Source organism: Scyliorhinus torazame, chromosome 8, assembly GCF_047496885.1.
Source record: "Scyliorhinus torazame isolate Kashiwa2021f chromosome 8, sScyTor2.1, whole genome shotgun sequence".
NCBI lineage: Eukaryota > Metazoa > Chordata > Chondrichthyes > Carcharhiniformes > Scyliorhinidae > Scyliorhinus > Scyliorhinus torazame.
Window position 1 is genome coordinate 236,736,305 of NC_092714.1, and position 13,340 is coordinate 236,749,644.

At 39.9% G+C, this 13,340-nt stretch overlaps 1 protein-coding gene across 1 annotated transcript in view; it reads left to right on the plus strand.

Annotated features, from left to right (window-relative positions):
- Positions 1-10,743, plus strand: part of tm9sf4 (transmembrane 9 superfamily protein member 4) — a 100,090-nt gene extending 89,347 nt beyond the window's left edge. The window contains exons 14-18 of the mRNA XM_072514965.1: positions 2,045-2,220; positions 5,986-6,049; positions 6,630-6,749; positions 8,266-8,355; positions 8,522-10,743. Of these exons, the coding sequence (XP_072371066.1) occupies positions 2,045-2,220; positions 5,986-6,049; positions 6,630-6,749; positions 8,266-8,355; positions 8,522-8,671 (600 nt within the window). The 3' untranslated portion in view covers positions 8,672-10,743. The remainder of the gene's footprint in view (positions 1-2,044; positions 2,221-5,985; positions 6,050-6,629; positions 6,750-8,265; positions 8,356-8,521) is intronic.
- The last annotated feature ends 2,597 nt before the right edge of the window (positions 10,744-13,340 follow it).

Sequence of the window (13,340 nt, forward strand, 5' to 3'; positions counted from 1 at the left end):
CAGTGGATGTGTTGATTGTCACCATCAAAATTCCAGCATCATCAGTATTTTGCTTATTTTAGACAAAGTCAACATGGATTTATGAGAGGGAAATCATGTTTGACCAATCTAATGGAGCTTTTTGAGGATGTATTTAGCAGAATAGATGAGGGAGAACCAATGGACGTGTATTTGATGAAGTCCCATGTAAGACATTGGAGTGCAAAATTAAAGCATATATATTTAGGTGGTGATATATTGGCATGGATGGTGAATTAGTTCGCAGACAGGAAACAGAGTAGGAACAATTGAGTCTTTTTTGGAGTGGCAGGCAGTGACTAGTGGGGTCCTTCAGGGATCAGTGCTTGGGCCCCGACATGTTTTGGAAGAGGGAACCAAATGTAATTTTTCCAAATTTGCTGACGACACAAAGCCCGGTGGTAATATGTGTGGTGAGGAGGGTGCTGTTGCTGGAATGTTGTTAGGGCCCATAGACGTTGCAGTATCCAGTGTCGTCAGCCATTTCTTGATATCAAGTGAAGTGAATCAAATTGTCTGAAGACCAGATTCTGCTGCTGGGGCCCTCCGGAGGAGACCAAGATGGATTAGCCACTCTGCACTTTAGGCCTGAAGATTGTAGCAAATGCTTCAACCTTACATTTTGCACTGATGTGCTGGGCTTCACCATCATTGTGGATGTGTAAGTGTACGTAGCCCCTCCCACATGTTAGTTTAATTGCCAACCACCATTCACAACTAATGTGGCAAGACTGCAGAGCTTAGATCTAATCTGTTGGTTGTGGGATCGCTTAGCTCCATCTATTGCATGCTACTTCTGCTACGTGGCATACAAGTAATCCTATGTTGTAGCTTCATCAGGTTGATATCTCATTTTTAGGTATGCCCGGTGCTGCTCCTGGCATACCCTCCTGCATTCTTCTTTGAACTGGGTTTGATCCCTTGCCTTGATGATGATGGTAGTGTGGGGGATATGCCAGACCTTGAGGTTACAGATTGAAGGTGAATACAATTCTGTTGCTGATGGCCCACAGCACCTCATGGATGCCCAGTTTTGAATTTCTAGATCTGTTCAAAATCTATCCCATTTAGCGCAGTGGCAATGGCACACAACACGATAGACCGTATCCTCAGTGAGAAGGTGGAACATCATCTCCACAAGGACCGTGTGGTCGCCACTCCTACTAATGTTGTAATGCACATGTGCACCAGGTCGATTGGTAAGGACAAGAAGGTTTGTCCCTCTTGATTCCCTCACCATCTGCCGTAGACCCAGTCTAGCAGGTATGTCCTTTAGGATTTGGTCAGTCACCTGACAGTTCAGTGCACTACAATGTTATGGGCTCATGTTTCTGAGGAGGGATTTGTCTCTCTGACCTGATTCTTTCTGCTTCTACTTCAGTTGTGTCAGCATCACAAGCTAAAATCCATGTTCTATCAATATTAATCAGGAAGGTTCCATGTATCCATAATACAAAAGATGTATTTTGTGTGGTGGGGTCGTGACCCTCAAGAAAGGCACCAGAATGAGTCAAGGCTGGCGCTCAAGCAACAGAATTTTTAATATTAACTACCATCACCATTTGCTGAAAGAGAAAGCTCGAGTACAGATTTGTTGTCCCAACACCAATTTGTCATTCCTGGATTCTTTTTGAAAATGGATATAATGGGACTTCTACAATACATTGTAACGCAATACTTGTGATTTAAAATATTCAGAGGTGTGTACTATATTTTTAGATAAAGCTTGAATTTTTCATATGACCGTCTAACCATTTGATATCTTAGCAGTAGAATCAGCTCCAAATTTTAACAGACTCCCTGTTGAATGTTGAAGTTCAACTTTGCTGAGTTTCCGTAACAGAGCATAGCATATTTTTCAAGCTAACGCTTCACATAGAGAACTTAACAAACTGGTTATTTTTTCTTCTCATCACAATTGAGCAAATGCTTTGATTTCTAAAACCATCTCCACAGTTTTCTGAGAGATTTAAATGAGTTATTTAGTTAACTGTTAATGCTGATTAATTTGCATTTTTTTTTAAAGGTTCCCTTTCCTACAATGCTGGCTCTTCTCTGCATGTGGTTTGGTATCTCCCTCCCTTTAGTATACCTTGGCTATTATTTTGGTTTTCGAAAACAGCCATATGACAACCCTGTGCGCACCAATCAAATACCACGTCAGGTCCCTGAACAGAGATGGTACATGAACAAATTTGTTGGGTAAGTTGCAGATTATCAGTTCAAATTTAAGGTATTGTGAAATTCATGTCTATCTTTTAACTTCCTACCATCCGAAATTATTTCATTTATGATTTTTTTTATGCTGAAATTTTGAGGCCAAAATTTACTTTGATTAAAGTTGGATTATATCCTCGCCTAAGACACTCAAACATAATGCTTTTACCAATCATGGTGGAGGATATATAATGTACTTGAGTATGCTTGCTTATTTTAAACCAATGTGTGAAACAGGCACAAATAAAAGCTTACTTGTAGGGCATCTCAACACCACCACTGAAAAGGAAAGCCTTTGGTGTCTCCTAAATGTTCTCGCACTGACACCTGATCTCCTGGTCCACCTCATTTCCAAGAACCAAGTCCAGCAGTGCCTCCTTTCTTGTTGGGCTGGGCAAATAGTGCAGCAGAAAACATTCCTGAACACAATCTTGGAACCTTTGACCCTCTCTGCCCTTTACCCTGCCACTGTCCAGTCTACATTTGGGTTAATTAACTACTGAATAATGTTTGCACATCTCTGTAATTTCCCTGCAGATTTGTGTTTCTACATCTTTCTCAGATGGCAGTCTAAAGGGCTACACCGAGCAATGTAGTTGCACACTTTTTGTTCCTGAGCTCCAGCCAAATTCATTCTGTTCTTGAACCCTCTGGGACATCCTCTTTCTTCAGCACTACTATGGGCAGCAGTGTAGCACGGTAGTTAGCACTATTGCTTCACAGCGCCAGGGACTCCAGTTCAATTCCCGGCTTGGGTCACTAGCATGTTCTCCCTGTGTCCGCATGGGTTTCCTTCGGGTGCTCCGTTTTCCTCCCACAAGACGTGCTTGTTCGGTGAATTGAATATTCTGAATTCTCCCTCTGTGTACACGAACAGGCACCGGAGTGTGGCGACTAGGAGATTTTCACAGTATCTTCATTGTAGTGTTAATGTAAGCCTACTTGTGACAATAATAAAGATTATTTAGTAGTAACAGGAACAAGAGTAGGTCATTCAGTCCCTTTAACCTGGCTCTTCATTCAATTAGATCATGGCTGCTCTGTATTTCAACATTTCAACTCCCTGTTCTTGCTATTTCTCCAAAATCTTCGATGCCCTTGCCTAACAAAAGTTGATCAGTTTTAGTCTTAAAATGTAATTTTCCCAGCATTTAGTTTAGTATTCCCAGTATTTGGGCAGAAAGTTTCAGATTTCCACTCATTGCGCGAGAAATAGTTTCCTGATTTCATTTGCAAATGGTCTAGCTCTAATTTTAAGGTTGTGCCCCCTGTTTCTGTATTCCTTCATGTTTCTCTGTATTGGGGGTCAGTTGGCCAGCGATGCCAACAGCATGGGTCCAATTCCCCTACCAGCTGAGGTCATTCATGAAGGCCCAACCTGGGCAGCAGGGTGGCACCGTGGTTAGCACTGCTGTCTCACGGTGCCGGTGATTCTGGCTCTGGGTCACTGTCTGTGTGGAGTTTGCACGTTCTCCCCATGTTTGCATGGGTTTTGCCCCCACAGCCCAAAAGATGGATTAGGTGGATTGGCCACACTAAATTGCCCCTTAATTGGAAAGAATTAATTGGGTACACTAAATTTATTTTTTTAAATGAAGGCCCAACCTTGCCCTAACCTCTGGTGTGGTCACCCTCGAGTTAAATCACCACCAGTCAGTTCTCTCTCAAAAAGGGAGAGCAGCCTATGGTGGTTCTCTGGGATTGTAGCAATATTTACATTTTCTTTTTACCCTATTGAATGTCTTTATCATTTTATTCATTTAAATTAGATCACGCACCAAGCTTCTAAATGTTATGTTTTTAAAGGAAATGCAAAGAACTTTATGCAGCCTGTCTTTGCAATTTATCGCTTTAAGCCCCAGTGGCATCCTGTTGAATCTGCTGTACAAAGAACAAAGAAAATTACAGCACAGGAACAGGCCCTTCGGCCCTCCCAGCCTGCGCCGATCCAGATCCTTTATCCAAACCTGTCGCCTATTTTCCGAGGATCTACTTCCCTCTGTTCCCCGCCCGTTCATATATCTGTCTAGATGCATCTTAAATGATGCTATCGTGCCCGCCTCTACCACCTCCGCTGGCAAAGCATTCCAGGCTCCCACCACCCTCTGCATAAAAAACTTTCCACGCACATCTCCCTTAAAACTTCCCCCTCTCACCTTGAAATCATGACCTCTTGTAATTGACACCCCCACTCTTGGAAAAAGCTTGTTGCTATCCACCCTGTCCATATCTCTCATAATTTTGTAGACCTCCAAGATCATCCTCCATAAGATTTGATGCCCAGACATAGTTATATGAAGCCTTGGTAAAGACTAAAACATCACTTTCTCACACTTGTATTCCAATCCTCTTGAGTTAACGGCCAACATTGCATAGCTTTTTGATGTTTTTTTTTTACAACTGTAGGCACGTAGATCCCTTTGAAGCTTCCCAGTTTCTAGTTTCTCACATTTACTAAATTTTTTTTATTCGTTCATGAGATGTGGGTGTCGCTCAGCCAGAATTTATTGTCCATCCTTGAGGGCATTTAAGACCTATTGCTGTGGGTCATATGTAGGCCAGGCCAATTAAGGATGACTTATTTCATTCCCTAATGGACATTAGTGAACCAGATGTTTATTTGCGAAATCAACAATGGTTTCATAGTCATCATTGAACTTTTAATTCCAGATGTTTGTTGAATTCAAATTTCACCATCTGCAATGGTGGAATTGGAACCCACGCCCCCAGAGCTTTACACTGAGTTGCTGGATTATTAGTCCAGTGGCAATACCACTACACCATTGCCTTCCAATTTGTCTTTCTTTGATTCACAGTAAACCTCTCACTTCCATATGCTAATACCATCTGCCAGGTTTGTCCATTCACGTATTCCATCTCTACGCCATTGTAGCTTCCCTGCTTTACAACATTTTATATTTTAAAGAAAGCACTCCAAAAAAATGCCATTGTATGTAACTCAAACTTAGAGCCATGTTGAGATAGATCTACTGCAGAAGGAGAGATGGGATTGCAGAGTATATGGTCAGAACATAAAAAAGATAAAGATCCTCTCCATTTCTTCAACTGTTCCAAATAGGCTCAAGTTACCTTTTCTTAGTTGCTCCAAGTGGTTGGGGTTCACATTTGCAGTTTCACAATACAAATGTGGAAACACTCAGCAGGTCAGTGAACATCTGTGATGGGAACATGCATATTAATGAACAATTTAAATTTTTTGTGTGTTCTCTTCACAGATGCTGACCTGTTGAATGTTTCTAGTATTTTCCTCATTTTGTTACAGATTTCAATCCCCTGCAGTTTTATTTTTGTTTCCAGATGTATACTAATACATGTGTTTCAATCATAGAATGTTTACACACAAACAGGATATCCACCCCAGCAAGTATTAGGTCGGTGTGTTTCTTCTCCACGTTAGTCAACTAGTCTAATCCCAATCTCCTGCTTGCCCCCCATTTCCTTTTTAATAATTGTTTTTTTTTTCAAGCAGCTATTTTATTCTATTTTAAAAGAATTTATAAGCTCTGCTTCAACAACGATTTATGACAGAAAATTCCACATTATGAACATCTGTATGGGAGGAGGGCTGCAGCCATCATTTTAATTTAAAATTTTGCATTCTCATACCCAGTAGTGCAATCAACCTAACATTACTTACTTTGTCATAATCCTTAATAATAATGATCTGCATCAAATTGAAGTATTTGTGTTTCTGTACCATTGCTTGATTTTACTAACTTGTTTTTGCAGAATACTTATGGCTGGTATCCTGCCATTTGGTGCCATGTTTATCGAGCTGTTCTTTATTTTCAGTGTAAGTGAATCTAAGTATTATTTTTGTAATCATTATTAGCTGTTTCACTGAGTTACCATTTCTCTGTATTTAGTATTTTAATATTTGCCCTTTTCAAATATTTATCTAATTCCTTTTTTCATTATATATTTTCATAGCTACTATTTTAATGTCTGTTCTAGTAACTGAAGAAACTAGTAATTTCTAAAAAATTATTTTTTAGACTTTTTTCCCTTTTTTTATTTTAGCATACCCAATTCTTTTTTCCCCCAATTAAGGAGCAATTTAACATGGCTAATCCACCTACCTGCATATCTTTGGGTTGTGGGGGTGAGACCAATGCAAATTATTTTTTCTTAATACACCAGCTTAAAACCATTCATAATTTTGTGAGCCTCTATTAAATTCCACCCAGTATTTGCAAATAGAACTCAAGCAAACCTTTTGACCCAAGTGTTATCTCTTAACTGTCTTTGTAGTTTGAGTTTCTTGTCCAGAAACTGAGCTTAAATTAACTGCCAACCAAAATAAATTAATAACGAAGAATTGATATCATTTGACACCAGTTTGATTTAAATTAATACTTTTTTTTTGTTTCCAGGCAATTTGGGAGAACCAGTTCTATTACCTCTTTGGATTCTTATTTTTGGTATTTATTATCCTGGTTGTGTCATGTTCTCAAATCAGCATTGTCATGGTTTACTTCCAACTTTGTGCAGAGGTATGATCAGATATAGCTATTCCAATTTTCATTACATCTGATAAAACCTAGTTTTAAATAAGAGAAGTTAATATATCCTTTTGCTTTGCATCAAGCAAAACTGCAATCCACTATTTTATTTGATAGTTTGCCTCCCCTAAAGGGTTTTGGCTGCTTGCTGAGGTTACATGGCATTGGAGGGAGGTATGGGACCATGGACTAAGTGGCCATTATATATGTATAAGTATTAATGGAGAATAACATTAGGTTATTGACCTGGGCATTATCACTATCCTGTCTGTGCCTACTATCACTCGCATCTACTTTCAGCATAAATAGTTGCAGTCGGGACTAGAAACCTAGACAATTTGCTCCTTCCTAAACTGTGAATGCTAAAGTCAGTTACTAGCTCTAGTTGTGACTTTGAGTCATAGAGGTCTACAGTACAGAGTGTAGATCAGTTAACTTGGCACATATAAAGAATCGATCAAATCTGAGAACTATACAGCTCAATTACATTCTGGATAAACTCAGCTATTGGGAGCTGAATCTACATTTAATTACTAATAGATAAATGTGAATGAATCATTCATAATCACATCTCTAATGTGGCAAGCATACAGGATTTGTAGAAAAAATTATCATCATGGCTGGAAGTAGGGACTAGCTAAAGAGATTAATTGGGATTGCTTCATCAAATGTTTCCTTTTCTTGAAACCTTTGTTTTACTTCTTCCAGCTCCCATTATTTCTTAAAGGGAGTCTCATTGGAATCTGATTCCACTATTGGTTGCAGCCCACTGGTAGCTTGCCTAAGTGACCATTCTTTTTGCGTGAGTTTGCCAGGCTGTGGTGTCGGCGTCACCATAATAAACTCAATTCTGTTCTGATCCAAAATGTATATACGAAAGGAGACACTACACAGCAGTCACGCCCTTATTTGTCTGTGCAGCCTCTATCTCACCCCTCCCACTCCAGAGACTGAGGCCAATTGCACCGTATAAAAGCAAATTACTGCAGATGCTGGAATCTGAAACCAAAAAGAAAATGCTGGAAAATCTCAGCAGGTCTGGCAGCATCTGTAGGGAGAGAAAAGAGTGAACTTTTCGAGTCCAGGTGACCCTTTGCCATTTGCACCTTTATTGAAATCTGATTCTACATTCACTGAGTTCAAATCTGGGACTTACTTGGTCTGTATAGTAAGTAATGTGGAGTGAGGCACACTTTGGGTAATTCCCAATGGGAAAGGACTTGGTTAGATACAACATTAGTAATGGGCACCCTCTTTATGATACTGAAAGTAAACAGCCAGAAGTGTGAATGTCAAATTTGACTGTCATTTGTTTCATACTGAATTCAGTATTGGTAGAATGCTCTTGAGGTAGATTCAGATTCATTTCGACGAAATGTTAAGTTGAGGAAGTCTTAGGATGAATACAAAACTTGACGTTTTTGTTGGATTTTTTTTCTAATTGAAGGAAGCTTTTGTTTTAGTTCTAATGAACACATTAACTAACCTCTTTACTTTGACTTTTCAGGACTATAGATGGTGGTGGAGAACATTCTTGGTGTCTGGCGGATCAGCATTTTATGTGCTTGTTTATGCCATATTTTATTTTGTTAATAAGGTATGAATGACAGAAAACAAAGCTTGATTTAATTCTGCTTTTTCAATTTTGACAAATTATGAATTTACTGATCCACAGTTTCAGGATATATATTTTGAAAAACTTTACTGTTTTTTGGCACTAATTCAAAACTATTAATTTTTTTTAAAACTTTATTCTTTTCTAGTTGGATATTGTTGAATTCATCCCATCATTGTTATATTTTGGCTACACCACTCTGATGGTGCTTTCCTTCTGGCTGCTAACTGGAACTATTGGATTCTATGCTGCGTACATGTTCATACGAAAAATCTACGCTGCTGTAAAAATAGACTGAAAAGACCAGCGGCAAATGGACTTCATGTATGTGATGGACCTTCTAACTATAATGTTAATGGACATGTTGGCAAGCACCTCCTGATTCCGAAGAATATAATTTTGAAAAAATTCCTTCAATTTAGGTATAATTGCACAATATTCACTTTTGGAGCGATAAGGCAACAATATTGGGGCTCTTAAAAGGAAGTTTTTATATGCCAGTTTTGTTTTGAAAACGAATGCCCTTTTTGGAGAACAAAATATTTCAGATGCTACATAAGCAGTAATTATAGAAAGCATTGATATCCATTCCCGCCTTTGTTCCAGCATGTGTCATTGTGAACATTCTACATAAAGAATTAAACTAGCTTTTACCTACTTTATCACATTGAGTGTTATTGTGCCAGGCACTTCAAAAAGAAAACTCTAGTACTGAAAATATTTGTTGCCTCTTGAGCAGTTGTATCTTAAAAGTTCAACCATTTGCAGTTAAGTCGGATATGGACATTTTGATGTACAAATGCAACTAACAGCTATGAAGCCAGAGCCAATTCACAAAGAGGGGTCCAGAGAATGTCTATTACGAGTGCCATTGATCAGAGATTCATTAATTGTACTTTCTATGCAGCTCCACTAAGCTGGAAAAAATTATCTTTTTAACAAGAGGTATAAAATACTGGTAGCTGAAGAAGCAGCAGAGTGACCTACTTAAGTATGTTTGTAAACCGACAATGCCCTTCTATTTGAGTACTTCGAAGAAAGCTGACTTGCTCACAGAGAGGAATGTCATGGGAATATGATGCCCCAGAATTTGTTGTGAGTTTTGATTGCTGGATTTCCAACTCCTAACATTTTCACAGTCAGTTGAAGAGTACCATGTCAGAACACATTTGTTACTATAATTACAGTTGGGTCAAACAACTGAAGTGGACTATACACCAAAAAGCTGATTACACTTATTTGTTCAGATGTAAATAAAAGCAAGTTTTTTTTTTTAATGTTTTTTTTTTGAACTAAATAAAACCATGTAAATGGGAACCTTGTAATGGAAGCCTTTAAATCACTATAGGTGCAGATTCAAAACTGCTGCAGATGTTTGGGTTCAAAAATTCAAAAGTGTGGTTTATTAAGAGTTTGAAATCGCCTGTACTGTACTGACTAATGTTTTGGTTTGGACCTCAATTTACCGAGGCTGTTGTGCATTTTTAGATATAAATATATGTAGGCATAGCTACAAAAATTCATTAGAAATATTAAAGTATTACCAAAGGCCTGACCGAATTTGTTGTTTTCTATCACTTTCCTTTGGTTTTTGTGAATGGCTCATAATCAAGGCACTGACGAGCTACATTCAGAACAAACATGTTGCACTTTGTTGTCTGTATGCAGTGCATGTGTACTACAGGTGGAGCAGTTTGTTCTTTATTTTGAGTACTTAATAGCTCTATAATCTAAACTGGCTTTTTGCATTGTGCACCTATTTGTTTTTCTCACATCCGTTTTTAAATTGAAAACCAAATATGTGGTTTGTGCGGCCTCAATATTTGAAAATGTAAGAAGAATAGACATCATAAACGGCTCTTGTATCTCGACCTGTGATCAAGATGGATGAGGAAATGGAACAATTACCCAAGTGGTTGCCACCATGATTCTATTTACTCGTCTACTGATGAAGTGTTACAAAATAGTACACTGACTTCAATCAGAACAGACACATCCAAGTCTTTGGCTGTTCAATATAAAGTAAACCTGTTGATTAACTTTTCTGTACATTTTTCTCTAACAATAGTGGTAACATAGTCCTTGAAAGAAGGGGGGGGATATGAAGTTTACTGTGATTTAAATTTTAAGTTTTGTACATTTCTAAATATTTAAATACTTTTTTTGAAATTCTGCATTAATCTTTTCCTCAGTAGTTTCATGGAATCCATTCAATTTTTGTGTAACTTACATGCAATGGTGTAAATAAAAGCAATTTTGTACTTTTGCTTTTGGTCATAGGCACTGTATGGACTGATTATGTAATTGTTTCAAAAGGCATGTTACTCTTTATATGTCCAGTATAAAATAAAGTGTGTAAACTTTCCTTTATACATTGTGCAATGGTGTGACTTCATGTAATGCATCAGTTTTAAATAAGTAAATAACAATAAAATGTTTGGACATGCTTATGAAATTCACTTTCTGGGTTTAGACAAAGTACACATTTCTCTAAAACTAGTATCTGTCTAGCCTGTTATAGTACAAACTCGACCCTTTTGTCTTCGGGAAACAAGACTATTTTGTTTCTGACAAATATCAGTCAACGTAGTAAAAAGTGTTTTGTGGAACAACTTTTAACGCTCAATTAGAATATCGTTGATTTGAAGCCTGGAAATTGTCAGTCAGTCATTGCTTTATATGGGTGAGTTTGGTTTTGTCGTGGCATACATTTAGATGGATCAGAAAGCTGAAACATTCAATTTTGGATCATTTGCTGTGTGTCATGTGGAAGCTGGAACAATGGGAATTGATGCCTAAATACTAAGATTTCAGCTGGAATGTGTACTGCATCTCTAATATCCCATGTAATGTAGATTGGAAGGCTTGCCTTTTCTCAAGAAATGAACAAAGCAAGGTCATACATCGATTGTGCATTTCTCCAAATGAAACTGTCAGCTCCAAGTCCATTTTGTTAATCTTTCCCTCTTATCAAATCCATTGAAGCCCACGAAATAAAACGGACAGTGGCAGCAGGGGCGCAAGGAGACATAAGTGATGAACAGTTGTTTTATTGTACTGGAGAAAGATGGGGGGTAGCCCAGGGATTGGCGTTTGATCAACATTAATGACTAAGACTGATGTAAGGGCACAACTTAAAATTTGCAGATGATACAAAATTGGAAAGAGGATAAACATAAAAACACCTTAACTGGTGGAGTGGTCAAACAAGTGGCAGATAACATTTCATGCAAAGTATGAATTTCATTTTAGAAAGAATGAGGAAAGCCAATATAAAATGAAATGTACAATTTTATGAATGCAGGTGCAGAGGGAACTGGGGCATAGTAAATTATTAAACTATTAAAACAACACTAATGACTTCCGGTGATGGGGATGTGCCAGAGGGGATCAAGGGCAGAGACCCAACTGACTGTGGCCCAGGTGCTGGATAACTTGGTCGGAAGGGACACGTCCCCAAGCCGCCAGAGAGCGACAGGGCACAGGTAACACCGACCAAAGCCCAAGACCAGGGAGCAGCCAACCATGATAATCGGCAAGTTAAACAGTTACCTCTCCTGATTCTGGGCCCGGCCGACTAAAGGGCGCGGTTGGGAAGGACACAGAATATAGGTGCACCAAGCACAGGGCCAGGTTTAACTAAGTGAAATCGACCCTGTACAAGAACGGTATAAAATTCAGGATATTATTTACAGCCAGGCTCTGGGTGACATTCCAGAACAAAGAACATTATTTTACCATCCCGAGAGAGGCAGATGCGTTTGTGTGGGCAAATGGCCTGGATAAAAGGCAAAATGAAATAGTTATGAGGAAGACGCAGGTGGAGAAACGAAAAGAAGTAGAGGAAATGAACAATGTTTGCACTGGACGGCACAGCCTCGCTTTGAGCAAAAGCACCATCCCACAGGAAGGAAGAGGCAAGGGCAGTGGTGTGCTGGAAAGGGTGAAGAGGGGATGAAAATTAATCAGGCATAAGGAGGGGGAAAGATCAGCCCTGGGAAGGGGGCCACCACGCTAGCACGGAAAGCTAGCGGCAGGACATATGAAAGAGAGGGGGGCCACAGCACATCTCCTGGGGGGGGGGGGGGGGGTAGAAGTTGATGGAACAAGATGGCACCGCAAGCAGTCACTTTGGAGAGTCCATAAACAAAGGGAAACACCGGAATGCAGGAGCCCAGCCTCACAGTGAGAACGGCGACCGTGGCCATTTTGAATGGCCCCCTAACAAATAGAAACTTACAGAGTGCAGGGGCACATCCACCAGGTAAGTATGGTTGAGCCTGCAGGAAAGGGGGGGGGGGGGGGGCAGACAGAAACCCCCCACCAGGATTGTCACCTGCAATGTTAGGGGACATAATGGCGCACTGAAAAAAGCCAGAGTCTTCGCTCAGCCGTGAGTTAGAAAGCCAACATAGTCTTCCTGCAAGAGATGCAGCTGAGGGAGAAGGACTGACTGCGGGTAAGGAAGTGGGACAGACCTACCATTCCTGCTTCAGGAAGAGGGCTTGGGTGGGGGGGGGACGGGTAGCCACACTGATAAGTAAGAGGACGCTGCTGTTCCCGGCGACAAAGATGGTTACAGACCCAGGGGGGATAGCATGCCATGGTCAGCGGTGTCCTAGACGGGCCTCCGGTAGTTGTGGTAAATGTATATGCGCCCAACTGGTACGATACGGAATGTATAAAGAAGACCATGGTGGAAATCTCCGTCATAGATATGCACCGACTGATCATGGCGGGGGTGGGGGCCTTAACTGTGTAAAGGACCCATTGAAGGTCAGTTCAAACCCCAGAATGGGGAAAATGGCAGGCATGGTTGGAGAACTGGGAATGTTCATGGAACAGTTGGAGGCATTGGACCTATGACAGTTCCTGCACCCAGGTGAGAAGGAATTTTCGTTCTCCTCACCAGTATATAAGGTCTACACCGGCATCGATTTCTTTATAGTGGGAAAATTGGTGCTTCC